At 37.0% G+C, this 26,632-nt stretch overlaps 2 protein-coding genes across 6 annotated transcripts in view; one reads left to right on the forward strand and one right to left on the reverse strand.

Annotated features, from left to right (window-relative positions):
* Nucleotides 1–4,124: 4,124 nt before the first annotated feature.
* Nucleotides 4,125–26,632, forward strand: part of CWC27 (CWC27 spliceosome associated cyclophilin) — a 140,524-nt gene continuing 118,016 nt past the window's right edge. For 2 of the 5 annotated variants that reach the window (XM_050716424.1, XM_050716425.1), the window contains exons 1-7: nt 17,407–17,535; nt 18,258–18,354; nt 20,028–20,140; nt 22,203–22,346; nt 23,084–23,182; nt 23,361–23,464; nt 24,510–24,579. In XM_050716424.1, coding sequence (XP_050572381.1) covers nt 17,422–17,535; nt 18,258–18,354; nt 20,028–20,140; nt 22,203–22,346; nt 23,084–23,182; nt 23,361–23,464; nt 24,510–24,579 — 741 coding nt within the window. In that variant the 5' untranslated portion in view covers nt 17,407–17,421. Of the gene's footprint in view, nt 4,272–6,838; nt 6,985–16,813; nt 17,205–17,365; nt 17,536–18,257; nt 18,355–20,027; nt 20,141–22,202; nt 22,347–23,083; nt 23,183–23,360; nt 23,465–24,509; nt 24,580–26,632 lie in introns of those variants that run through there. The other 3 variants (XM_035553462.2, XM_035553460.2, XM_050716423.1) reach the window with 3 other exon arrangements.
* On the reverse strand, nt 8,715–16,844 carry SREK1IP1 (SREK1 interacting protein 1). Its single transcript, XM_035553464.2, has 5 exons — nt 16,753–16,844; nt 14,523–14,570; nt 12,792–12,932; nt 11,272–11,350; nt 8,715–9,791 (listed from the first exon to the last, which is right to left on the reverse strand). The coding sequence occupies exons 1-5, from the start codon at nt 16,763–16,765 to the stop codon at nt 9,602–9,604; spliced, it is 471 nt and encodes a 156-aa protein (XP_035409357.1). The 5' UTR covers nt 16,766–16,844; the 3' UTR covers nt 8,715–9,601.

Consider the following 26,632-nt stretch of genomic DNA (forward strand, 5'->3'; position numbering starts at 1 on the left):
TTGGGTGAGGTGTGGGTACCCTTCGTAACATGGATGAACATGCAACAAACTTGATTAGGGAAATGCAACAGGAATAGGTTTGCAAGAAGAATAGGATTGTTCATCCATAACTAGGTGGTGTGATATTAGTTGTCATGCCATTGTAAATGAAATTTAAAATTAAATTTTTTAAGTTCTTTTTTTTTTTTTTTTAATCTTTATTTGTTTTTCATCCTGTAATATCTGTCAGAAAAAGGGGAAAAGACTAAAACCAAACTTTTCCCATTTCAAGAATAATTGCACAGTGATGCACTTACACATCTTTTTAAAGAGTTTGCTGGCCTTATGTCAGTGTAAAAGTGGGATTCTTCATTACCTATTTAAAAAATACTCTTCCTGTTGTCCATCTTCATGGACAAGAGGCAAGAGAAGCTATGGAGACATCTGTTCCTGCTGTATCATAGAATCACAGAATAACTTGGGTTGGAAGGCACCTGAAAGATCACCCAGTTCCAACCCCCCTGCCATAAGCAGGGACACCACCCACTAGATCAGGTTGCTCAGAGCCTCATCTAACCTGGCCTTGAACACCTCCAGGGACAGGGCACCTGCAACCTCTCAGGGCAACCTTTTCCAGTGCCTCACCACAGTGAAGAATTTCCTCCTAATCTCTAATCTAAATCTCCCCTCTTTTAGTTTAAAACCATTCCCCCTTGTCCTGTCATTATCTGATTGAGCAAAGAGTTGCTTTCTATCTTTTTTCTAAGTCCCCTTTAAGCACTGAAAGGTTGCAATGAGGTCTCCTTGAAGCCTTCTCTTCTCCAGGCTCAACGGCCCCAGCTCTCTCAGCCTTTCTTTGCAGGAGAGGTGCTCCAGCTCCTTGATCGTCTTTGTGGCCCTCCTCTGGAACCACGTATCTCAGTTGTTCTGGTCACTGAGGAGATGTGTAACATTGTTTTGGGAAGTTTGTGGTCCTGTTTAAGGTGCAGGACCTTTATGGAAACAACTGACAGGCAAAAAAAACTTTTCCTTTGTCAGCAGGAACCTCAAAGTCTTCCTTTTCTGCTTCAATAAGAGCTAAGCCAGGTTAAACCTGGGTGGAAAGGAGATATATTCTAGGGATCACAGTGTGGCAAAAGTTGAAAACTCTGACTTTAAACTATTCCACAGCCCAAAAATTTATATTAAAGCTAGAAATCTTTTTTTCTGAGGTTCTATTTCCTTATAATCCTTTTTTAATTTTTTTTTTAATCTCATTTATTAACTCAGTCATACCTCAAGTAAGTGGTACACCTTTCCCCCTTAGTTGGTGATCGTAACCTTTAATGTATTTTTTTCAAGTTACCCAGCTGTCAGTGTATACATACCTGGAGCTCAGATCTAGCCTTATGCTACCAGTCTCAGACATTTTCTTTTTTGCTCTCTGAATTCATCTAGCTGTAAGCTATTAGTCTCATCGACATTTGAGTTGCAGAGTGCACTAGTGATCTCCCCTTCCTGTAATATGACAACTTTAAGGATTATAGAACTAGGCTTTCTGTGCAGCTTATTTTTTTAAAGCTTCTTTCAGATTTACTGCTCCCCAAACTGCCTGATTTTCTTTAGTTTTTAGGCTGAGTCTCAGACTGGTAATCATCTGTTGTTGTTCTGAATTCTTCAAGTCTACTTTTATTATCCTTCCCCCTCACTACTACTTGAGACTTCACCTTATTTCTTGTTAAAAAAAAAAAAAAAAAAGGAGAGAGAGAGAAAAAGTTGCTGATCCCAGGAGCAACACTCTTTTGACCTTCTTTTTCCAGATTCAAACCATTAATCTCTTTCAGTTGGGAAAAGATACAGTAACAGAAGAAACCAACTGTACATGGAACAGATCTGGCAGATGTTCTAGAGAGAGAGAGAGCGAGCATTATTTAAGATACTGAACACTTTAGAGATTTTGAAAGGTTTGGCAAAACAAATTAGTAGAATTTGAATGTAACAGAATAGATTTCCTTAAGGAAGTTAAAGTTATATATCTAAAGAAAAAATATCTATATCTTTCAAAAGATTAAGTCTGCTTTTTCTCCTTTGAAAGAAGGAGAAAAACACACAAAATACACAAATACACAAAGGAAAGGAGAAAAATATACAAATACACAAAAAGACTTTTTTGTTAAATCTCAATCTTTCAGCTCACTTCCAGTCCTAGTCCCTAGTACAAGCAAACTAGCTCTTAGAAATAAAACTTTATTCTCCTTGTCCTCCCTACTTTGTTTATTCTGAAGTTGAGCTTAATGCCACAGTAGGTTTTTTTGTTTTGGTTTGGTTTTTTGTTTGTTTGTTTGTTTTTTAATTCTAGTACCTCACTAGAGAGATGATCTGAACTGAGGAAAAACCTCAAAGGGAAACTTCAGCACCCTGCAGCAGTTGTAGGGAAACTTAGCCTATCTATAGCAAACAATCATGCACTGGTTAGCTAAATACAGTAATAAAATTATTGTGTCAAGTGCCATATAAGGGAAGTTTTTAAGGTACTTTTGAGGTCTGCGAATCACCTGCCAGCATCTGAGTTTCTTACATATTGTTTTACATAGTTTCTGTTACATATTATCTGAAGCCTATTTTAGACAGTCCAATTATTAATATTGGAGGCTTCCTGTTGTCTTCAAAAATAGATATTTTTGTTTACCTGCAATTATTACCTCTTTTAATTCTTGACAGTTTTTAAAAAACAGCATTTTACAAGTGTAGATATCTCTAGACTCCTTGCATATGCCCAACTCAAGAGTGTAATCCACTCCTTTCTAAAAAATGTGGAAAACCGAAGCCTGCAGTGACATTTGTATGCCACATAGTCCTATATACCCACGTCTTGCATATATTGAAAAGAAAAACAGTGCCTTGCTACACTAGTTTTGATAAGTTTGGGCATTTTGTTGTTGTATTGCCATGACTTTTTCTGTAACATTTCAGCTGAATTAATGTTTGTGGGTTTTGGATCAAATAACTAATTTTGAGTTTAATCTGTTTTCTCAACAAGTAGAATTGACCCCTAAACCACAGAAAACTCATACTTTTCTAACTAATGTAGGTCATCTGTTTTAGAAAAGATGTTTTCCCTGCAAGTGGAATAAAAAAAGAGTTAAGATTCAAAAAAGTGATGAAGTAAAGAGAGAGAGAGGAGGAATGTAACATCTGTAAAGTATTCCTTGGTGTTGTCTTTTGCAGCATATACAAGATCAATTAAGTTGCAATTGTCTCACTGTGAAATGACTAAATTTTTCTGCAGAGTAGAACACCAAAAATTTTTTGTGGTGGTGCAAAAACTTTGTACAATCATAAAAAATCTACACTGGCTTCTTAAGTCTAGAAAGAAGTTCACACTTGATTTGGCTGAAGAAACAGCTATTTTTTATGGACTTGCTGAACTTTCTGTAAGAGGGCAAATGACTTACAATGAAAGAGGAAAATGAATGTAGGGCTTTAAAATAAACACTGCAAGTATGGAGCATAACTTAAACTAGCATTCCCGCTATATTTAAAACTGTCTTGAAACTCCCCTTTTCTAAGATCTTGGCCGGATACTAAACAATCCGTGATGAAATATTTTCAAATAGATGTACATACCAGAAACAGTTGCTGAAGCTGATCAGCTGTTCTTGTTTGCATTGTCTCAAGACCATCTGTCTTCAATTTTAAATAACTGTAGTGGAGTTGTCCCCATAACAAGCTATAGAGATTTTTTTTCCCTGTTTTGGTTTGGTTTTGTTGTTGTTGTTGTTGTTTTCTTTTAACTTAGTGTAGTAGTTCTATACAGATAAATTTTGTACTTTGTGAACTATTGTAGCCAGACTAAGAGATCCTCCCTTGAGCCCTAGGGGCCCAGTGAGTCCTTTTAGACATTTCACCCAGAAGTGAATCCTGGTGTGCTGAAACATCATGACCTTGTGTAATGCCAACTCACATAGCTGAGATAATCGCGCAGGAGGAAAACGTTTCTTTAAAGCAACCAGCTCGTGACAAGATATGCAGAACAAAGTGCAGCTGTCATCAGCAATATGCCAATTAAACCGTTCCAGGAGAAGAACCACAATTACAAAAGGAGGAGGGAGGAGTATGTCAAAACTGGGAAAGCTCTGCACGTGACAAGTGAGGTATAAATATACTCAAGACAGCAGGAAATTGAGTCCTTGTTAACGAGCACACTGCTGTCCAAGTGGTAACCACCTGCCAGGAGGGGACATATTATTCCATACATTTCTTTCCCAGGGAACTGAGTGAGAGACAGTGCTTATGACAGAGTTGGCAGAAGGGTGAGTGGAATTCCAATTTAGTTCATAGCAGCTAGATAATAACTGTAATTATAACTTTATACCGTGTTAATTTGGATCAAAAATTCTATCACAAGTTGAAGTAACTGAATTAATATGGTTAGTTGGTTAACAATTAGGTTGTTTGACTCATAAAGTTAGTTGATTAACTAAGTTGTTTGATTCTCTTTTTTTCAATCATGATGCCTTAAAGAACCTGTTAGCTCTGGCTAGAAGATATTGGTGTAGTTATGTAACAGGATATTGGCGAATTGTAAGAGAGAGAAAATATGCAAATAGAGGCTTGGACAAATTTTGAGATAACCTTGGCAGGGAAGGATGGGTAAACCCTAAAGAAGATATAGAGAAAAAAAATGTACAGATTCCATTGAATTAAGGTTTGATTTTTGTAAATGGCAAACAGCATGTAAAATGAAAAAAAAAAAAAGTGCATGCACCTTTATTATTTTTATTTATTATTTTTAGTTTTTATTTATTATTTTTAGGTTTCAAAGGTTGTTGAAAGATGCATTACAGGTAGTTATTGACCGATCTGGAAAGTTATGAGTTAAAAAAAAAAAGTAAAAGAATGACATACAGGTAAAGTGATATAACCTTCACACTTATGCCAGCATCCTTTAGGGAAGTATAGTACAGCTAGAAATACACCTGTCTTCATTAGTTATTGAAGAAAGGAAGAGTTAATTGTTCATAGATGAGATAATAACCTTGAACCTAATGATGACTAGAGGGTAATAAGTCACCAAAAAACTACTAGGAATTGTGACCTTGGAGAACTCTAAGACATAAAAAAGGATATGGCTGAAAGGCCAGGGGAGAGTATACTAAAACGATTATCCCATGCATGCGACAGTGGAGCAGGAAATATAATCTTCTCCTTGTGAGAGGAAAGGCAAATGAATCTGGGAACAGGAGTATTTGTACATAGTGGAGATTAAGCTCCTAGAACTCTATGGATATTAACATTAATATAGGCAAGAGGGCTCCACTATGCTGGCCTTAGAGAACCAGCTAGTTCTGTGGACCATGGAAAAGGGTGACAAGGAACCGTCTGTGCCATTGTGAATCAATCTTGATTCTTTGTTAATAGTTCAGGTTTAATTGAACAAGACGTATATAATTTAAAATGCTATACAGGGTTTTCATGCTGCAGCAACTATTGCTGAACAAAGCTTTTTGGAATGGATATTTTCATATCTAGGTAGATCACTCTTCTTGTTTGTTCTCTTACACCTTAAGTTTGTGATAATAGTGTTGGATAAGAATGGCAACATCTCCGTCCTTCCCCACCTATCACAATTCTGAAAGATCACAATGAATCTGGGACACTCTACAACGAGTATTGATCCATCTCTGACAAATCTCTGGCATGAAGACCAAATGATCTAGGAATTAGACCTATTATTTCCTTTATGTCTTTGAGGTTTTAGTTCTGTTGTCTTTTCCTTATAAGCCTAGCAAAATCAGACAAGAATATGCAGGTCTCTGACATACTTAGTCTTTCTTGTTCAGCAGAGGCAGATTCCATCTTGAAAGTTCCTTAAGGACAGCTTGCCACAGCTAAGAACTGCTGCCACCCCATTTGTCGGTCCTAAACAACAGTATAACAGGCTCTGTTGTACAGACAAGTTGTACTGTACTGACAAGTTCTTAGACATATAAATTGAACTATTGCTTACATACATCAAGAGCTAAGTATTCAGATCTACCTAGTACAGAAGATACAGATTTCTCAGTCTTATATCAGTCAGTCACTGAGCTTCTAACAGTATCCTCCCTTGTGTATGTTCCAATTAGCTTAACAGTCAAAGGTTGATTATATTTTTACCAGTACTGTTCTTTCAAAAAATCACAAGAGAAGCCCAGTAGGAACACAGTGGCTTAAGGATCTCCCAAAAATTATAAAGAGTTGCACATACATGGTGAGGAGAGGATACACCTTCTGCTTACCTTTTGTAAGGAAGCCAATTGGAAAAGTAAAATTTAAAACAGTGAAATTCACCATTAAATGCCTACTAAAAAACAGGCACTTCCCCTGCATCACTGTGACAAACCTTCATTTTCATTCCACTTCTCCATGGAAGGAGGGAAGGATGTTTTCTCTGTTAGGGGTTCAGTGTTCTCTAGACTTCATACCCCTTAGCTAGAGATTAGGAGCCTACAACTCATGTGCAATCCATGTCAAAATGGGCACAGCTGTAACTGTCTTTGCAATTAGCAGCTTAGAGAATAAGCCAATTTCACAAACCTGCAGAAAATACTCAGGAAAAACTCACAGAAACTACGGAAGCTGAAGGCCACAACATTAAAAAAAAAAAAACATGTAAAAGTAATAGTGTTGGTGTTAATATTCACACACAAATTTTGCTGGTAAAAGAGGTTGGTTTGCATTCTAGAGCTGCTTGTAAGGAGTATGGAGGTTGTTGACTCTTCATTATTCTATTACTTTGGCCTGGTGTTGCCTTCATTTCAATTCTTGATCTTCCCACATATTCTGCTTACATGCATTATTTTTTCTTTCTGAAAAATATGCATTTCATTCTTAACAGATCTGCTGACAATGGATGACAGTCCACGTGGGATGTGTGAAAACTGAAACAACACTTAACAGGAGGGAAGAAATAGATGGATTTTTAAATCAGAAGTCTTGCTTCGATACTTAAACCTGCTGAATGCCACTTTTTCTGGAATCAAAGTAGGCATTTTAGTTCTGGTTTGAGTGAAACAATAACATTTGTTATGACACATCAGAATCACTAAAATTATGGTTAAACCAAATAGGAAAAAAAATATAATATTTATTCTAGTATCACTTTTTAAAGATTAGCAAACATTAGCTTGGCAGAGAACTGTTCATTGTAGCATTTCCTTGATATGTCATCTAATACACCTGAAATCTTGAGCACTTTAATTCTGTGGCAAAACCTGTAGACTTTAATGTACATCTTTGCAAATAAAATGGGAATATAGCCTGAAAAACAAAATTACATGATATTCTCTTTGTTAAAGGAATACATGTTGACAATAGTGATATTTAAATTGATCAAATTTTAAAAGCCTTTTCTGAGTATGAAAAACACTCTATTAACATTCTATTAACAAGTGGAAAAATGTGAACATTGAAATTCAAGCCTTACATACCTTTATGAAATACCATTGTAAACAGGACTGCTGTAATGTTACACAAAAGGTAATCACACTATTTAGATAGACAGACTTGACTTCAACAATTAGAGCAACCTCACCACTACTAAAATATGAGTTACTTTTCTGATTTTACCCCTTCCCTAATTTAGTCATTAATTCGATGAACAAATTATAAGCCTGTGTAGAGAAATGCTCCCCCTAATAAGGGTTCCTCAGTAAACTTCTCAGCCATTCTGGTATAGAAGGCTATAAAATTTCCCTTCAGTTACGTGTCTTTAGCTGAAACTTTCAAAATCAAGAAACAAAGTACAAAATCCCATTTCCCAGAGGTGGCATGCCAACTTAGGATCATAGCAAAATTATACATGAGCTCTGAAATCCCCTAACTGGAATAACTCTTCCAATTTCATTAAAAAAATTTGGGGGGGGGTTGGGAAGGGAAGTAGAAGTTTTAATCTGTGGCTTAATTAAGCATTTCCTTTGTTAACAGTACTGGCTTGGGTAGCCCACAACTCCTCTGTTGCCCTCCACAGAATGACTGACTTAGAGAACTGACCCAGTTAAAAGTAAGATCTATTAAGTTACAGCAGCACTAAGAAGACGATAGTGAACAGGGTGGCCGAAGCCTTTACATTAGTACTTATTAAAAAAAATGTTCCTTACACTATGCTTTTTAATCTTATGTAAAGTCATTAGCTAATTAAAGAGTCTAGTCTTTCTTTAGTTATATTATCCAAGCCCATCCCAGAAATCATGATGTATGAATGAAAGTTAGAGATCAGACCAAATCCAGTAAGAAAAGAGCAGATGCAAGGACTCTTGTCATCCTCTGACAGACCAATGGAGGTGGTTAGAGATTATTTTTCTTTGTTCTTCTGTGGCTTCCATGAGTATTTGTCTTTAATGTTCCCTACCACAGCATCTACAGTGCAAGTGAAGTTGTCCAATAATTGCCAATAATAAAGGATACTCATCTGGGACATACAAGTTTGAAGGAAGGAGTTAGATCTAGAGGCAATGGATATCACTCTTAAGAAAGCTTAAACGTTGCTCTTCCTCATCTCTTGATCCCCATGAGACTTACCAGCTATATGCCTAATTGCAATGCAAGTGCTACTTATCAGCTGTATGCTACTGGGGTACAAGGTATGAATTGGACACCAAAGTATCTAATTATGAAATTTTGACATGCTTAAAGACTACTCCCCTGACAGCAAATGGTAAATTGTTGCCAACTTCAACATGATAGATGCTCACCTCCCTCCCACAAGAGGAAAATAACGTTTCTATGGGAGTTTTATTAGAACGAATAGAGAGTTCAAGATTTTTGTCAGATTTAGTCTTCAAATTTGCTGTTTAGATTCATGTAGTTATCAACAACTGCATACTGTCTTAATTTAGTACTAAGAATTTTGTAAACAATCTTGCTGGATAGTCATCTACTGTTAAGAAATGGTATTTCATAATCTATCTCACATAGATAAAATGGCTGCAATTGCAAAAGAACAGAACCTAGGCAGAAGGAAAGGACTTCAAAATTGATAGTTGCTTACTTTTGTTTGTTTTCAATTTGCTCACAGGGATCCTGTCAAAAAAAGTGGTAATCACACATTTCAAAAATCTATTAGTAGATCAATTTCAGCTTATTTTGAAGGAGCAAACTTTTAGTTTCTCATTGCCCCTTCCTTCTCCACTTCTGCACGTGAATGCTATTTCATATTTGCATTTACCAATTAGTACATGTAAATAGAAAATGTTATGCAAAACATATACATTTAAGGAATTAAAAAAAATCATTCAAATATTTCTAAATTTGATTTAACCATTCCAACATTAAGCATATTTACATCCAAATCTTCTGACACAAAGACTTGCAAATTAAAGTGTGCTATATCCTAATGTAAAGGATTGAAAACACAACTAATCACAACTGAACAAAGTCGAAAAACTAGTTCAACTTGCATGGTTGAATTCTAATAAATTGGGAATAGGAGTTTTTTTTTTAAAATGTTTCATTTAATAATTTGAAGCACTAACATTTCCAAATAGATTTCTTCAAAAAATATATATCATTTTAAAACAACAGCATTGCAAAGCATAAATAGGTTAGATTTAACAGGAAAATCATCCCACTTTAGAAGTGAGAGCAAAAATAGGCCAGCACATTAGTCACTACTAGAACTGTCTGAACTGTCAGAAGATGAACTTTTTTCCTTTCGTCTCTTCTTCTTTTCCTTTTTATGATGTTTTCCTTTCTTAGATTTATTCTTCTTCTCCTTTTTCCTTTCCTTCTTGTGTGATTTTTGTTTTTTTGGCTTTGGACTATCCTCTTCAGCAGCACTTGATGAGGAAGACCTAGACCAAATTAAACATTGACAGATAATTGGAGAAGGAAAAATGCTACAAGATTTTATTATTATTTCAGTATTCATACAATGTTGCAAATCAATTTGGTGAAGAATTTATACAGAAGCATCCAGTGGAAACTTTACGGTATCTCAGTCTGCATGTTCAACTGAGCAATGACTTTTCTAATTAGTCTATCATGCTAGAAAAGCAGCATGTTTACAATGCAGATTAATTGATTAGGCGAGTTGTGTGGTTTTGCAACCTTCAGTAAGAAAAAGATGAAGAGTACAGACCTCAAAAAAACGAGTGACAGTATAACACTAAAGAAGAGCTTCCACCTGGTAAAGTATCATATGATCAGTCCCAACGATATGGGAATACCTTAGGGGAAACCTTCATGCATTTCACATATATAAAAATCTAAGAGAAATAGGTATGATAGATTTGGATTCTCTTGCAGCTGGTATTATTTGTCTCTAACCCAGCAGTGATGAGTGAAGTGACTGTATACATGCAAGAATTAAAACGACAATAAACGGAATGTTTCAATTATTGTGCTCAAGTTCTTGAGTTGTTCAGAATTGCTGTTCTGTCCTATTGTTTCCAACATAAATTATTAATTTCTTGCATGTAAAGACTACTGCCAGCAGACTAACATTTCTGTACTCTTCATTAAGTGTTAGAGCTACATTATGTAAATAAGGAAAGGGGGGGGGGGCAATGCCAATACAGCCAATGTTAAATCCTATTGCTTTATTTTATCTCCAAAGAACACCTTATTCTGTCCTCCAAATACAATTCACATTTCCTGGCTCTCAGTGCAGTTCCTGGGTTGTTATCAACAGTCCTAAAATCTATACTCTCATCTAAAGATCAGTCGGCAGGCCAAAACTCAGGTTCACAATAAATTGGGTATTGTGACCTTTTCTTTGAAACCAGACTAACGCTTTCTTAGGCTTTTACAGCAACAGGAACATTAAAACTCAATACAAGCTTATCAAAAGGAAAACTGTAGTTTTGCCTGTTAAGCTACTCAGAAAAAGCAAGGGTGTGCATATGTGTGCACACATGCACAAAGAGAAATTTAGGGTCCTGTAAGCTTTTCCATATAAACTAAGCTGGGGACCAACCCCATAATCCTCCTGACTCCTTGCTCTCCTTTCCCCACCACATCTTGCCCAGAGTTGGGTAGTCAAACGGAACACTGCTTTCTCAGAACTGCACACCTCCAGAACTACAATGTCTTGCTAGAGTTTTCAAGACTTCCATTGTCCTAACTCCACAGCAGAAGACTGTGGCTTCACCATTATTCAAAGAACAAACAAGTTCTCACTGGATAATGGGAAGTTTTTTCCAATCAAAAAGGTTCTTGCCAAACCCACTGGATTCAAAGCAGCAACATTTTCTGAAACAAAAACCCCACCCAAACATCAGAATATTTCCAAATTTCTGTTTTGAAATTAAAATAGGTGTATGAAAGAGTTACCTTTTCCTTGGTCTCTTTAATTTTGGTTTTTCTTTGCTTTTTCTTTTTTGTTTCTTTTTTTCCTCCTCCTCATTCAAATCTATGGACAAAAAATAAAAGTTTATGACATTTCAGACTGAATTACAATAAGCATTAAAAGAATGGCTGCAACAGTAAGGTAAAGTTACTATAAAATTATTGTTAGAAGTTTTTCTTTTCTCCAAATTCTGGTCTAGTATATTCATTTCAGAAATATTTTGCACAGTAGTAGAATTTAATATACACCTTACATTCCAAGGACATTTATCTGAACACTAAGAATGAAGGACGCCCTGTAAAACATACAACTTTAGGGTTTCATATCCATTCTTCTGTATTTTAAAGGACTTTTACTAGTCTGAAATCAGGTCATGTAACTTGAAGGTACAGAAAAAAATAGACACATATTCCCATCGGCATACTTGAACTCACACAGCCTTATTTCACACTTCACAAATAGCTGTAACTAAGATAAATCTGATTTAACTGTCAATGTAACATCTATGAACATGATAGGAAAGTCACTCTTCATCTGACCTTTCCCCACTCTGCCTACACAGTTGTATAAAAAGCTAAATACAGGACAGAAATATTGACATCTAGGGAAAGAAATGAAGAACAGAGAGCAATTAATACCCAGGTCCTCCCCAAATGAATACATAATAGGTACTTATTTTGGCAATGCAGTAAACAAAAAACACTGACAAAAATAACTGTTGCGCAAAATACGGAGTTGCCTCCATCATTTCTCCTCCCTACATATCATCCTTACTAGAACTGAGTTTAGGGTCTGGAATACGAGAGCAACAGAACAAAACAAGATGTTTAAATTAAGGGAAAGAAGAAAATGATTTCATTTAGAAAATACTATAATAGAACAACCTTCACCTCTTTCTTAGGGGAATAGTCTCTTTCGAATCCAAATTCAAATGAACCAAAGTATCTGTTAACTAATGAACGCACCTTTTTCTGACAAACAGCTGATGCACAGACCTTCCAAAGAGAGAGCAGTACTTCTCCAAATATCAATGCTGAAATTCAACTGGCTAGCTATTTCAGTCAGCTAACTAAAATATTACACAGGAACTAGAGAGATACTGAACTACCGCATTTGTCATTACTTTTAAGAGTTGCTGTCAACTTTAAAATGTTCAAACTACATGTACTCACAGGATAAACTCAAAATATCCATGTAACGTTATTCTAAGCAGCTGCTTATTAATAGTCTTATGATCTTTTGCATTTAAGAAGCCCTTTTTGGGATGTTCTAAATGGGTACATTATTAATTTCTTATGAAAGGTATTATTAAAAAAAAAAGGACAGAATCATTTCTCTGAAGTGTAAACATAAGATGTAAAAGATTTATCTTTAAAGCACAGACTAAAAGAACCAATAATAATTCTCAAAAAGGATAAAATGATAGTTTTGGCACATCAGAAGACACATCTTCCCATCTGGCACATCTGATTTAAAGAAAATTAATTCAAAATAAAAAACCTACTCTTTTTTTCACGCATGGCTTGCAATCTCTGTAGCTCTTCTTCCTCACTGTCTTCACTGCTAGTGCTGCTAACATCTAAAACAATATCTCTTTGAGGATCCACTCGGAGGAAGTTTCGGCATTCAAATGTCAGATGACCAGCTGAACAAAACAAAAATTCAGAAAGAAATTCAGAAAAATTACCAAATAATATCAAAAGAGCTTTAGTATTACTCAGTTTTGATAAAAGAAAAAAGGTTAGGCTAGGCTTCAATCAATGAACAAGGCAGAAGAGTGAATACTTTGAAAATGCCTCAAAGAATTTTGAGAGGCTATGCAATGGTGTTCCATCTAACGATGCTTTATGACCTGTTTTGCATTTCTGTTTAAAAGTTTAAAGATTTTGACCAAACTTTACTTCCTATTTCTTCAATGGTCTCAGATTCTTCCTGAAGAAATTATTAAAAGCAGGAAGTGAAATATTTAAAAAACGACAAGTGTGTTATGCTGCTCTTTCTGTCTCCCTTTTGTGAAATAGAAGAATTTAATTCTCTTTTGACACAACATTCATTTTTAACTACCCGTACATAATACTGATCAAGCTATTACTTGACTAGTATTTTTAGTTTTCTAAATTACAAATTACATCTCAGTAATCATGACCAGAGCTAGACCCCTTAAAGCTGCATACACGTATTGGAAATAATAACAAAAAATAAAACAAATTGAAGATATGGGTTGTGAGAAACTGAGCTAAAGACACAGGAGGTCAAGTAGCAATTGAAACAAACTCATCTTCTTATCAAAAAACTTACATCTTGAAGACAGAACTTTTAGGAATATAAACATAGGCTTTGTGATTTGACTACAAGTTTCCTTTTCTTCCAAAAATCTTCTGACATTGCACCTTCAAATGAACCACTAAATCTATTTTGATACTCCTGTTCCTTTCAATGAATGGATACACTGACAAAATTTCTTGGAAGCAAAGTCTTTAGTGAAAGAACCAAGCAAGCTTTTTTCCCTTCAAGCCACATAACATTCAAAAAAATAAAAATAGCATGAATTACAGTGTTAAAAGTTCAATGCGATTCACAATGGATCAGTGTCCACTCCTCCTTTTTCCAAAGAACAAGACTTAGTGAATAACAAATTAAACTCTTCACTAAGACACATCTACATTCATCAGGAGAGTAGCCACAGACATACTTTTATGAACAGAACATAATGAAGAGCATGAGCTAAATGCTAGCTGCAGAACTTACAAGTAACAAAATAAACTGTTCCTTGCAATATGGAATGCACACAGAAGTAGGCTTTCTTAGTGTAGAAGATGATGCCGATTAATTTTTTTTTCTTTCAAAACACATTGGACATTCCTTGGGCAAAAAAGCCTCCTTAAGCCTTCAATGAGACTCTGAAGATGCACAAATGCTGATCTCAGTAAGTACTACAGTATATATCAAAGCCAATGCTTGAAATTCAATGTTTCTCAAGCAATGACATTGTAACTTCAGTACATATGAGTACAATAGCATACTTTTTATTTCTCTTGAGAAACTTAAGTCTTCAAAAACACCAATAGGCGCAAGGAAAAAGAGAATGAACAGGAAATTAAATAAAAATATATGGTAGCTTAATCTGACAATTGTCTAGGCCACAAGGGAGGAAGCTTTTTCTATTCAAAAAGGAGTTCCATCACCATCAATTGAAAAAAACACTGCATCATCATCTTGCTTACTACAAACTTACGGTAGCCACATTTCTTGCATCCAGCTCTGATGTTATCCTTATTTCCACCTGAAAGATAAAAATCCATAAATTACGTGTTAGTAACATAACTTTTAAGTTCCTTTTAAATCTGGCTTGATAACATCAACATGCAGACCAGAATGATCACCCCTTAGAATTCTGGCAAAGTTGTCTTCTATACCTATGTGAGCCCACAGTTAAGTTAAATAGACGTAGTAAGATGTAACTCAGAAAAAGAGAAGCTCTGGAGACCTCCCCCTAAAAGGATCAGTGTTATTTTAAAATCAGCTGAGTCTATTCACAATGAAAGTCAACACAGAATTTCCAAAATCAAAGCAAGCCTTTCTGTACTTAAACTGAATAGAGCATGAAAAACACAGCAACAGCTGTATACAAAGTTTTCAGAAAAACTAGTTCCTTCATTTAAATAAATAACCAAACACAACAAGAATTCCATGACAGAAATTAGAGAACCAGAAAGGAAGTACATTAGCTCCACAAGCTTAGACTTTAATTTACTGAGACAAGCATCGTCTTTAGAAAATTGTATTCAAAGTAGCAGACGAGCCTTCAAACCCCAGTCTTCTGTAGACCCCAAAACCACAGTATTATGTAACTTCTTTGTGGTTTACAAATTCAGCAGTGTTTATGTGTCTATTTTATAAGTGACTGTCTTTTAAGGGAAACCCATGAGGAATAAGGAGACAAGAAACACAGAAGAAAGTATCAAGAAACAAGGAACAAAAATGCACCTGCGTCTCCCAATGCTATACCAAAAAAAATACTTTGAACAGCACCTGCCAGTTCAGTTCACCTTTGGACTCAAAAGCAAGACCTCCCAAACCACCTACTTTATCTCACTTTTCTGAAATATTCAATAAACTTCAGCCCTAGTGTGTAACTGACCTGTAGGTACAGAAAGATTCACTGTTCACGCAAGGGAAGTCAGTACAGTCATGCACACACTACAAAATCTCCCACTGCATATGCAGGTGCCATTTGTCAGGATTTCCAACAGAATCACCCAGCACATGACCAGAATAGCGCTGAATTTATTAAAACTGGTAGGGCAGAATACTGACACTGGCTCCAGTTTTAGCGGACTGGTGCAAGTTGTATATCCTTACCAAAAGCTACATCACACAACACACACATATTTTTAAGAGAGAAACAGCAGGGAAACAAGCATCAAGACACAAAAAATGCGTGTCCAAAAAATCTGGAAAAAAAAGTGTATAGGAGCTAAACCTTTACACAGCAGTAAAAGCAGGAATCACAGTAAGACTGGTATCTTAATAGAGCCTGTTTACAAAATCTGAAAAACTTAAGACGCCCCCACACCATCACCTACCTAGAGGACAGGTTTACTAGGTCTTGATTGATCTTCCTTGCTCCCACCAAATTCTCGAGGCTGAAATTCTATTATTATTATTTTGGCTTTAAATAACATTGCTAGAAATGCAGTTTTATGGAATTAAAAGCAAATGAGCTACTAGAAGCTTCTCTTTCTCACTTCTTCCCAACTGTTAACACTTGAGAAAAACAGCAACTGAGGGAGCAACAACCATCACTCATTCAGCAGACCACAAGGCTGCAAAAAAAAAAAAAGCTTTGCAAACCTTTAAATGCAAACGTGAGATCTCTTTCTTAAGAAACTCTCCTCCTAGAATGGGAGCGGGTTTATTCGGTTTTTCTCTTCTTCTTTTGAGAGGGTTTTTTTTAAGCTCTTAGCAAGATTCAGACTTACTCAGTTTTCTCCAGCTGAACAGTCCTCACGTCTCAGGAAAAAGAAAAAAAAAAAAAAAAAAAGACAGAAACCAGCCACTATACGTTTGGCTGGCGTAGATCTAAACACCTTGCGCACACGGTGGCCGTTTTTTGGCTGCAGCGTCCCTCCGCTGCTCCCACCCGCCGCACCAAAACAGCAGCCCGGTGGAGGCAGGGGGAGAGCCGAGCGTGACGAGAGCCCCCCGGCGGGGCCGCCCCGCGGCGCTAACCAACCTCAGGGCCGGCGGCAGCAGGGCACCAGCCCCGGCAGCCACGCTGCTCGGCACGGACCGCTCCTCACGAGAGGTGCGGAAGAGAAGCGAGAGAAAGAAAGAAAGAATAAATAAATAAAGAGACAAGCAAACAAACCGCGCGCGCGCACACAGCCCCGGGCCGCCCTCCCCTCCTCACGGCCCCCGCTGCGGCAGAGCCTCGCCCCGAGCCGCCGCCTCCATCCCCTCACCGGGCAGCGCCATGGCGCCTCCCGCGCTGTCCCCGCCGGCCCGGCCCAGCACGGCCCCGCCGCCTCTCCCCGCCGGAAGGCTTTGCCCGGCGCACTCTCGGGCCGTGCTACTCGCAGGGAGGACGGGAAAACTCACCGGCGGGCGAGAGCCACAGGGAGGGACTGAGCTGCCTGGAGAGCCCTTCGGGTCTTTTTACAACGAGATTTCTCATCATCTGTCCCCGCTGTGCCTCCGGTCGGGGATCGATCCCTATCTTCTTCTTCTTGTCTTGGGCGGCCTCCCCCCCTGCTCGGGCCGTATGGAGGCGCCCAAGATGGCGGGCGGATGGGGTCCGTGTCGCGGGTAGAAGCGCGGCGCTGGGCACGGGCAGGGGTCGGGGCTGTCCCCCCGGGACGCCCCTTTCATCACCATGAGCAACATCTACATCCAGGAGCCCCCCACCAACGGCAAGGTGAGGCCCCGCGAGGGGCTGGGGCTGCCGCCGTTTTTGGGAGGTTGGGGGAAGGAACCGAGTGCTGCGGGCGGCCTGGGGACAGGCGAGGAGGGGACGTGCGTCCCGTGGGGGTGGTCCCGTGCGTCCCGGGCGGTTCCCGTGACCTGCCTCGGTGAATTGGGTGCGTGGTAGCATGCAAAGACCTGCTTGAGTCGAGGTCTCTGCTCACCTGAACATGAGCCTGCAGTGTGCCCAGGTGGCCAAGAAGGCCAACGGCATCCTGGCTTGTATCAGGAACAGTGTAGCCAGCAGGACCAGGGAGGCGATCGTCCCCCTGTACTCTGCTCTGGTGAGGCTGCCCCTCATGTACTGTGTTCAGCTTTGGGCCCCTCACTACAAGAAGGACATCGAGGCCCTGGAGTGTGTCCAGAGAAGGGCTATGAAGCTGGTGAAGGGCCTGGAACACAAGTCCTATGGGGAGCGGCTGAGGGAAGTGGGGTTGTTTAGTCTGGAGAAGAGGAGGTCCAGGGGAGACCTTACTGCTCTCTACAACTACCTGAAAGGAAGGTGTGGGGAGCTGGGGATCGGCCTGTTCTTGCAGAGAGCTAGTGATAGGACTAGAGGGAATGGCCTCAAGTTGCTCCAGGGGAGGTTCAGGTTGGAAATGAGGAGACATTTCTTCTCAGAAAGAGCAGTGAGGCATTGGGACGGGTTGCCCAGGGAGGTGGTGGAGTCACCGTCCCTGGGGGTGTTTAAGGAAAGGTTGGACGTGGTGCATAGGGGTATGGTTTAGTGGGTGACATTGGTAGTAGGGTGATGGTTGGACCAGATGATCTTGGAGGTCTCTTCCAACCTCAATGATTGTATGATTCTATGATACTTATCTTTTCATAACTGTGTCATAAATACTGGAAAAACCAATTAAGACTAAATGTAGCTACCCAGCACATTTGGATATCTACTGCTGTTACTAATGTTATGAATTTCAAAGTATCGTTTAACTCACAGTATTTGTTGATCAGTGTTAAAGTTGCAAGAAAACTAATGATGAATTTATCAATATTTTTATAGGTTTTGCTGAGAACAACAGCAGGAGATATTGATATAGAGTTATGGTCAAAAGAAGCACCGAAAGCATGTCGAAATTTCATCCAGCTTTGTATGGAAGGTAATGATTGAATGGCATAGGATGTATTGATATTACTTCATATGTAATATTGATGTCTTTGTACTTTTTTGTTATAGAGAATTCATAAGTACATTTTAACTTTAATATATTAACTCGTTATTTGTATTTATAAAATATTAACTACTACCCAGGAAGAGAATATATTTCAAGTTTTTTAAGGAGCATAGTGGCAAAAAATAGAAAAATTTTACATGCTTTTGTGAAACGTAGTAGTTGACGTAAAAGGCTTAGAAAGCTTATTTTTGACAAGTCTCTGCAAAGTACAGTTACTGCTTTAAAGAATGAATGAAACAGCAGTGATGCAATACCTAGACATCCTCTGTTAAACTTATTCCTGTATCACTATCTTTACTACCTTTTAATTTTTTCAGGATCATTTTTAATATTTCACTTGATGTAGTTTTTCACTGTCTGAAGCTCTGTAACACTTTTCACTTAAGTACTGGGTACCAGAATGAGAAGTTCCGTGTTGGGAAAAGCATACCAGGAATGTGCAAAGGACCTTGCCCTTTTATGTGTTTTCTAGGTGCTGCTGTTATCCCATTTATATATTTACAGGGTTGTTAAGAGTTTTTTTAGCCCTCCCCTGTTAAGGAAAAATAGGAGTCTGGAGTTTGTGCCTCCTGCACAGATCAAGTCTGCTCTGTGTTCTTACATATTATGTGCAGATGTGGATTTTTTTCTTGCAATGGTAAATCAACTTCTCAGCCCTTGCTGAGTCCTGGGAGTAACCTTCAATTATTCTCAGTCTTAAAGAAAATAAGCTTTAATTTCTTTCTGAATTTGTGTGACTGCTGTGTTGGATTCTGTGCTTTGTATGGTAAACTTGAGTGTTTTCCTTGTGAATACCATAGAGTGTAATCATCCATGAACATATGTACCTGTTCTGCAACTCTGGCAGATCCTGCTTCGTCTGGCAGCGTACTGCAGATTTGGAAAAAACAAACAAACAAAAAAACAGGAAATATATGTTGTGTTACATTCGCAAATCTTACGTTTTCATACGATCTCATAACACTTTTCAGACACATATCTTATTACAGATAGGTAAGTGTATCTATAGAGAGAGATATATACAGAGAGAGAGAGAATAAGAAGATAACCTGGGGAGCAAAATATACCGCATACTTCACTCTGTGAACATCATCAGTCAGTGTACAGTATAGGTGAAAGGGATAATATCTGTGTTCCATGCTGGTGAGTGAAAATGTTAGCCACTTAGTGTATGGATATGAATAACTATATATGTGAGATGTTGTCTGAGGTGGAACGTGGTAGACAGCTCTCTTTAAAACAATATATGTTGGTGGCACTATCTGGTGGATATATGTTTCAGCACTATCTAGTGATAGCACTGAAAAGAAAATAACTCATCAATATAATCTTGTCAGTGATGTGCAATACCTTCTGCAGCAGAAATTTATGATATCACAAATTTTTTCATAAATGTAATCAGCAATACTTTGTAGGTGAGATACAGTCAGACTGTGTAAGTTAGTGGAGGACGAGGCAACCTACTGGAAATGGCAGAATCCAGTTACAGTGGTTGTCTTCTAGAACTCCAGTCATTGATGTGTCTGCAACATTTACATGGAAGTGTGATTTTGAGACCATTTAAATATACTTAATGATCTTTTCCTTTTCTTTTTCAGAGTATTACAATAACACAATATTTCACAGAGTAGTGCCTGGTTTTATAGTGCAAGGAGGTGATCCCACTGGTACTGGATCAGGTGGAGAATCAATATACGGAGCTCCCTTCAAGGTACATAAATGTGTATCTTACGCATTAGTTTTTGTAAGTCCCTAGCGGTTGTTTTTCCTACTCTGTTAGGCTGCAAGACAGCAAACATTATCTAAGAAAGGCAAGTTTATTTGTATGCTGTGTTTGCTTTCACGTGTTGCTTCAGTATTTTTGAATATGGATTTTTTAATTTAGAGTTCTTAAATCTATCTGTTCTGATGCTATAATAAATGCATAACCTTACTAGCATGAACTTCAACAAGGAAGAATGGGGTGGAATTGTTCAGAGTAGGTGTTTGTATGTTTTAACATCAGGAGGATCAACAAAGCAAAACACAAGGTCCTACACCTGGGTTGGGGAAGTCCCAAGCACAAATTCAGGCTGGGCAGAGAATGAATTGAGAGCAGCCCTGAGGAGAAGGACTTAGGCATGTTGGTTGATGAGAAAGTCAATATGAGCTGGGAAATGTGTGCTTGCAGACCAGAAAGCCAACTGTATCCTGGGCTGTATCAAAAGAAATGTGGCCAGCAGGGCAAGGGAGTGATTCTGCCCCTCTGCTCTGCTCTCATGAGACCCCGCCTGAAGTCCTGCATTCACCTATGGAACCCCCAGCATAAGAAGGACATGGACCTTTGTTCCAATTTTCAAGAAAGGCAAGAAAAAAGACCTTTGTAACTACAGACATATCAGTCTGAGGAGGGACTCTTTGTCAGAGAGTGCAGTGTTAGGACAAGGATTAATAGCTTTAAACTGAAAAGAAGGCAGATTTAGATTAGATTATATATTAGGAAGAAATTCTCAGAGGGTGGTGAGGCATTGGAACAGGTTACCCAGAGAAGCTATGGATGCCCAGTCCCTGGAAGTGTACAAGGCCAGGCTGGATGGGGCTTTGGGCAACTTGGTCTAGTAGGAGGTGTCCCTGCTCATGGCAGGGGGATTGGAACTAGATGATCTTTAAGGTCCCTTCCAACCCAAACCCTTCTATGATTCTATAATTCTGTGTGGCAAACTAAGATACAGAAATGTACATTGTTTATGTGTGTTTTATCTCAGTTAGCAAAGGTCTCTGAATGTTGTATATATATTCATTTTTATTATAATAGTGGCATGGCTCATGTCTTGAGCAGGATGCTCATATCCTGAGTGAAGCTATACATGCACAGCAGCTGTGTTCTGTTCTGCTTCATTACTTTATTTCACTCAGGACAAACACCTTTAGCTTGTGAATGAAGCTGCATAGCCAGTCTCTGGGCCTTCTGTCCACCTGATGCAAGAGTAGACGTCTGCATGTGGCAAAAACATGGAGTTTGTGGAATAGATTGGTACCTGAGCAGAGTTCAAAACAAATACTCCCAGTACTGTAGTAGCAACACTACTACTAATTAGTGATTATTCAGTATTACAGTGTTTACAATTCTGATACTGCAATGATATTAATATATTATTTATCACTTTCATCTTCTTCAAAAGTCCTTCTGTCTTCTCATGGTCCACAAAATGTTTTTTCTTAGGATTTGGGTAATGCTGTACTACTGCGATGTTATTAAACTTCCAGTTTTCTTATGTCAATTAGGATTTCTCCTAAATAGAGCAATTAACTGGAATTGTAGTTTTACAAGAAATATACACAGTTTTTACAAGAAATATACACAGTTACTTCAAGAATAATTTTTTGTAGTATTGGAGGGAGCATTAATTCCAACAGAAATAATGAATAGCAATTATTAGGCAATGCATGGAAAAAGTTAACTTAGTTTTTCTTAAATTGTGTTTCTTTCTATTATCAGCATAGTAGCTTCTATTTTTTTTCATTTAGCATTTGTTGGTTATGTGTTGTGGGGTTTTTTTGAAAGAAGATTGGTCATTTGTTTGTATTATAGGAACTAAGAGGAAGAACCAGGCAAAGATTTTTTACTGCTGAAAACAGAAGCTTTTAAATGCACTCTTGGCTTTAAAATTACTTTGATTTTGTTAATGTCCTGTTTGTTTGGTTTTTTGTTTGTTTTTAAATTAACAGCTCATTTCTATGTGTGTAAGTTGATATAAATATATGGTGATTAAATACTTCTTTGTCTTTTCCAGGATGAGTTCCACTCACGACTGCGATTTAATCGAAGAGGACTTGTTGCTATGGCAAATGCTGGGCCCCATGATAATGGCAGCCAGTTTTTCTTTACATTGGGTCGTGCAGATGAACTTAATAACAAGCACACAATCTTTGGAAAGGTCTGCTACACGGACTAGAATCCCAGTTTGACAGAAGCGTCTATGCGTTTCTCTGCGTTCAAAGGCTCTTTTAGTGTTGTTTTCTCTTATATGCATGTGAAACTTATTTCACTCCTTTCTAGCTGTCTCCATTCTCTTTGTTCCCTGTGTCTGATAGAAATGTTTCTGTTTTTTCCCATTGTTGTCTGTTTTGTTAGTGTTTTTCCTCTAAATGATATTTTAGTGTTGTGCTTCCTTTTGAATAATCTCTTACTAAAAATATTGACTTTTATTAAACTAATCTAATACTAGTAATATTTTATAAAATGCTGTTTGAAAATCATAATTTGTCAAGGTGAATCAAGAAAATGAAAAATGTAAGACAAATTTACCACTTCCCTGGTTTACCTGAAAGAAAATAAACCAACAATTTTTCTACTTCACAGTATCTTTTATTTTCCTTTTTTCAAAGTTCCCATTAAGAATTTGACACATTCCCCTGTATACACTCTCAAAAATACACATTTAGCTACCTATGTTCTTTCAACTTTGCTGTTAATTTAAAAAACAAAACCATTTGTGCACTGTACTTAACTCTCTTTTAAAAAAGTCTTATGTGCTTATAGTATTTCCTATAATCACTTGTTTTTCAAAATTCTTCACATAATAATTGCCTTGCATTTTTTAGAATAATTAACAAAAATTATAAGGGAGCAGTTTCAAGCCCCTCTTTTTTATTTTTTTAATAAATTTGACAGGTTACAGGGGATACGATATATAACATGTTGCGGCTGGCTGAAGTAGAAGTTGACAAGGAAGAAAGACCACTCAGTCCACACAAAATAAGAAGTAGTGAGGTACGTGTGTTCTTTTTTAAAATTTGAAATTTTAAGATTGTTTTGTTTGCAGTGTTCAGACAATTATGTTCTAGTATGAAAACCTGGCATATCTTTTATATATTATTTTTAAAATACTGAATCGTTTAATCAGAACAACATGCTTATTAGAAATGTCCAAAATATTATTTTTTCATAGGTTTTGTTTAATCCTTTTGATGACATTGTTCCAAGACCAAATAGAAAACTGAAGAGGGACAAACCAGAAGAAGAAGATAAAAAGCCCAAAGTAAAAGGCACAAAGTAAATATATTCAACAAAGTGGTGATTATTTTTTTTTACCTTTACTTTGCAGCTTGGTAATTTTCTATTTCTGCTTTTGAAACACAAGGGTTTACCAAAATGCAAGAAGAGTGTTCTCTAATGTTAGCAAAATCTGCTAGCTCTATTTCTTAAAGAGATGGTACAAATCTAGTTGCTCTGATTGAAGTGATTCCTGTGCATCAGCTGAGCTATATACTGTTTTGTACATGGTGACAGTTTGGTGCAAAAGAGACTAGAAATATAGTAGTGTAAGCCTGTGGCAGGAATATGCAATCATTCTTTTGTGACTGAAATGACACAGAAGTTAATGCATATTATTAACGTGGGCTCGATTGTTTGAGATTTTTAATGTCTTTTATCAGCTACCAGTTGTCTCCCACTAAAATACTCAGCAAACGGCAAGCATTTAGACATAGGAAACTTCAGTTTCTGCGAATGAAATTTGGTAGATTTAAACATTTAATGAAAAGTAGTAGGAAATCTAAACTATGCACATGTTGTCAATTTTGTTGGACAGAAGTAGATCATATTGTAACTAGCTGTTTCCAACACAGGTTAAAAGGAAAATATTGATATTTATTTATTTTAATTACATTCTGTGATTATGTGCATTTAATGCCTTTCTCAGCTGTTGTATCTTTAAATTTTTTGTGTTTGGTACTTGAACATTGCTATATTAGAAAAAAAATACAAATCTGTCGGCATTTATGAGTCTATGGAAGTTTTTTAATTCTGTCTTGCCATTTTGTAAGTGACTTTAAACTACTCTAACTTGTAGTTACCCTGATTGTTCTGTCTCAAGTATAGAATAGAAACATCACTCCCTAAATACTGCTAAAGTTAAGTACTGTTTATTGTAAAAATAACATGTTATACTTATTAGAAATTGGTATATTTATCAGGGGGAAAAAAAGTTAAAAACAAAATCCTACAAGCAATATGGAAGTAAAATGTTTAAAGTTTATGGAATGTTAATGAAACAACATTTAAAATTTTACTAGAAATTGTGTTTTCTTTCTTAAAGAAATTTTAACCTGCTTTCATTTGGGGAAGAAGCTGAAGAAGAAGAGGAGGAAGTCAACAGAGTTAGTCAGGTACTGTACCAAACCATCCACACTTTTCTTTTCAACTTTAATTTCTTCCACAAACAAGTAAATTGTTAACTTTAAGTTCTTAATATTGTTCTTACATTTAAGTTTTGAACAGCAATACTAGAAGTGACCTGAGTTTTATGAGTCTACTATTTTGATGTGTAGAAGAAAAAGAGATTTTTAACTTTTCTGACTCAGAAGGTGCTGTCAGTGACTGCATGGTAGTATGGAAATGTATGGAAATGTAAAAAATTGTTTCATACTTCATAGTGTAGAGCTATCTCTTCTGTTTAAAATTCTTGGAGGTGATAGATATTTTATTCTTCTTCACCTCCTTAATTATAAGATTATTTGATGGTAAAACAGTTGAACTTGAAAAAGTCAACTTTTTCATTACCAGCAAATTCTTAGCTGTGTTTTCTTAAGTGTATCCATTCTGTGTCCAGAGTGAGGCAGTGATGTTGTGGGAAAAACAGTGCATTTTTGTAATTGAAATGTTTCACTAGTATGAATTGTCCACATTCAAAGAACTAGAGTTGCACAGGTAGTCTTTCCTCTAACATTTCCATATTGGACTTTGCCACTTAAATAAGGTTAGTTTAAAAATATCTTTGGCAAATTGTCTTCTTCATTTCTACTACTGACCAAATTATTTCTCTAGAGCTCTGGACTTTCTAATTTGCTTGTATGATTCAGGTGCCTAGCTGCTTCAGTTAGTGATGAGACTACACTGTGCTGAGTACTGTACCAACGTAAATTAAAAAAAAAAAGTTTTCAGCCCTGAAATATATATTAGGTATTTATATTAGGTAAAATATAAAAGACAACAGTGAATACAAAGGTGCATGATATTACAATGAGGGAGCGTCAGGGTAGTAGAAGTTTATTACACAGTAGTTTTAACTCTCTTTTCTTTCCTAGTTTGACTTACCCTGTCAGATTAACTGTGCTTGTTTACCTTAACAACATGCATATCTGCTATTCTGCTCTTGGTACATGTCTGTTTTTTTTAATACTGCATTTAACCTGTTTGCTTTGTTCTTCCCTTTCACCCTAAATACTTGTTCTTCAGTTTAAAGTTATCTAAATATAACATCTCTTTCATAACAAGACTAGTTCAGTATTGTCATGCTGTCTTCCAACTCAGTCTTAAAATTGTCTTGACTAAATTCTGTACTAACTGTATCTGGAAAAACTAAACCGACTGTTTATGAAGAAGTTCTATTAATTCGTTGTAGCAGAATGAAAACTTTTTTATCCAAACCAAATTGCTTATCTCTAATAGGTCTAGATATTAGATCAGAATCTCTATGGTTCTCGATATTATCTTGTTACATGGACTTCAGCACCAACTTTCATTTTTGGTCTTCAATAAGAACACTTGAAAGTTGAGAATGGGATTCTTTGACACCTACAAATATATAATTCTGTTAACTTTTTTTTTTTTGGTGGTGGTTGCCAGATGGAGTGGATCTTTCTTATTTCAACTTAAGAAGGGTATACTTTAAGGACTGAGGTTGAGAGGAAGGTCTGAAAGTAATTGATGAAGATCTTCGAAAGATCTGGGAAAAGGGAACACTTTTGATTATTTTTTTAGCAAAGTAAAGCTTAGTCAGTTATTACCCAACAAATAAATAAAATCAGTATGCATCAGGATGAAGTTTGTATGGTATTTAATAAATAGTTGCATGTTTATGTGAAAAATTAAGTATTCTTGTCTCAGTCACATCATATTTAGTAGAGACTTTAAGAAGACCTGACCTGTTCCTTAGTTTTTTTTTCTCCATCTTCCCTTATGAATAATTTTCTGCACAGGACTAGTGTAGCCCATACTAGATTTAGCCTAAGAGACGGAGTACGTTTTGCCTGTGCTGCATTGTAGCACCATATTCATGGTAACTACAGTTTAGAGTCTTATCCCTGAAACTATACTAAAAAGGCCAAGAAGAATAATTTGGGATACAGGTGATGGTAACTTTAAAAAATTTTTTTTGAATGATTATTCGCTGTTTCTCACAATATGAGAGTTAAGACACAAAGATAAATGAGCAAATAA

This window comes from Cygnus atratus, chromosome Z (genome assembly GCF_013377495.2).
Source record: "Cygnus atratus isolate AKBS03 ecotype Queensland, Australia chromosome Z, CAtr_DNAZoo_HiC_assembly, whole genome shotgun sequence".
Taxonomy (NCBI): Eukaryota; Metazoa; Chordata; class Aves; order Anseriformes; family Anatidae; genus Cygnus; species Cygnus atratus.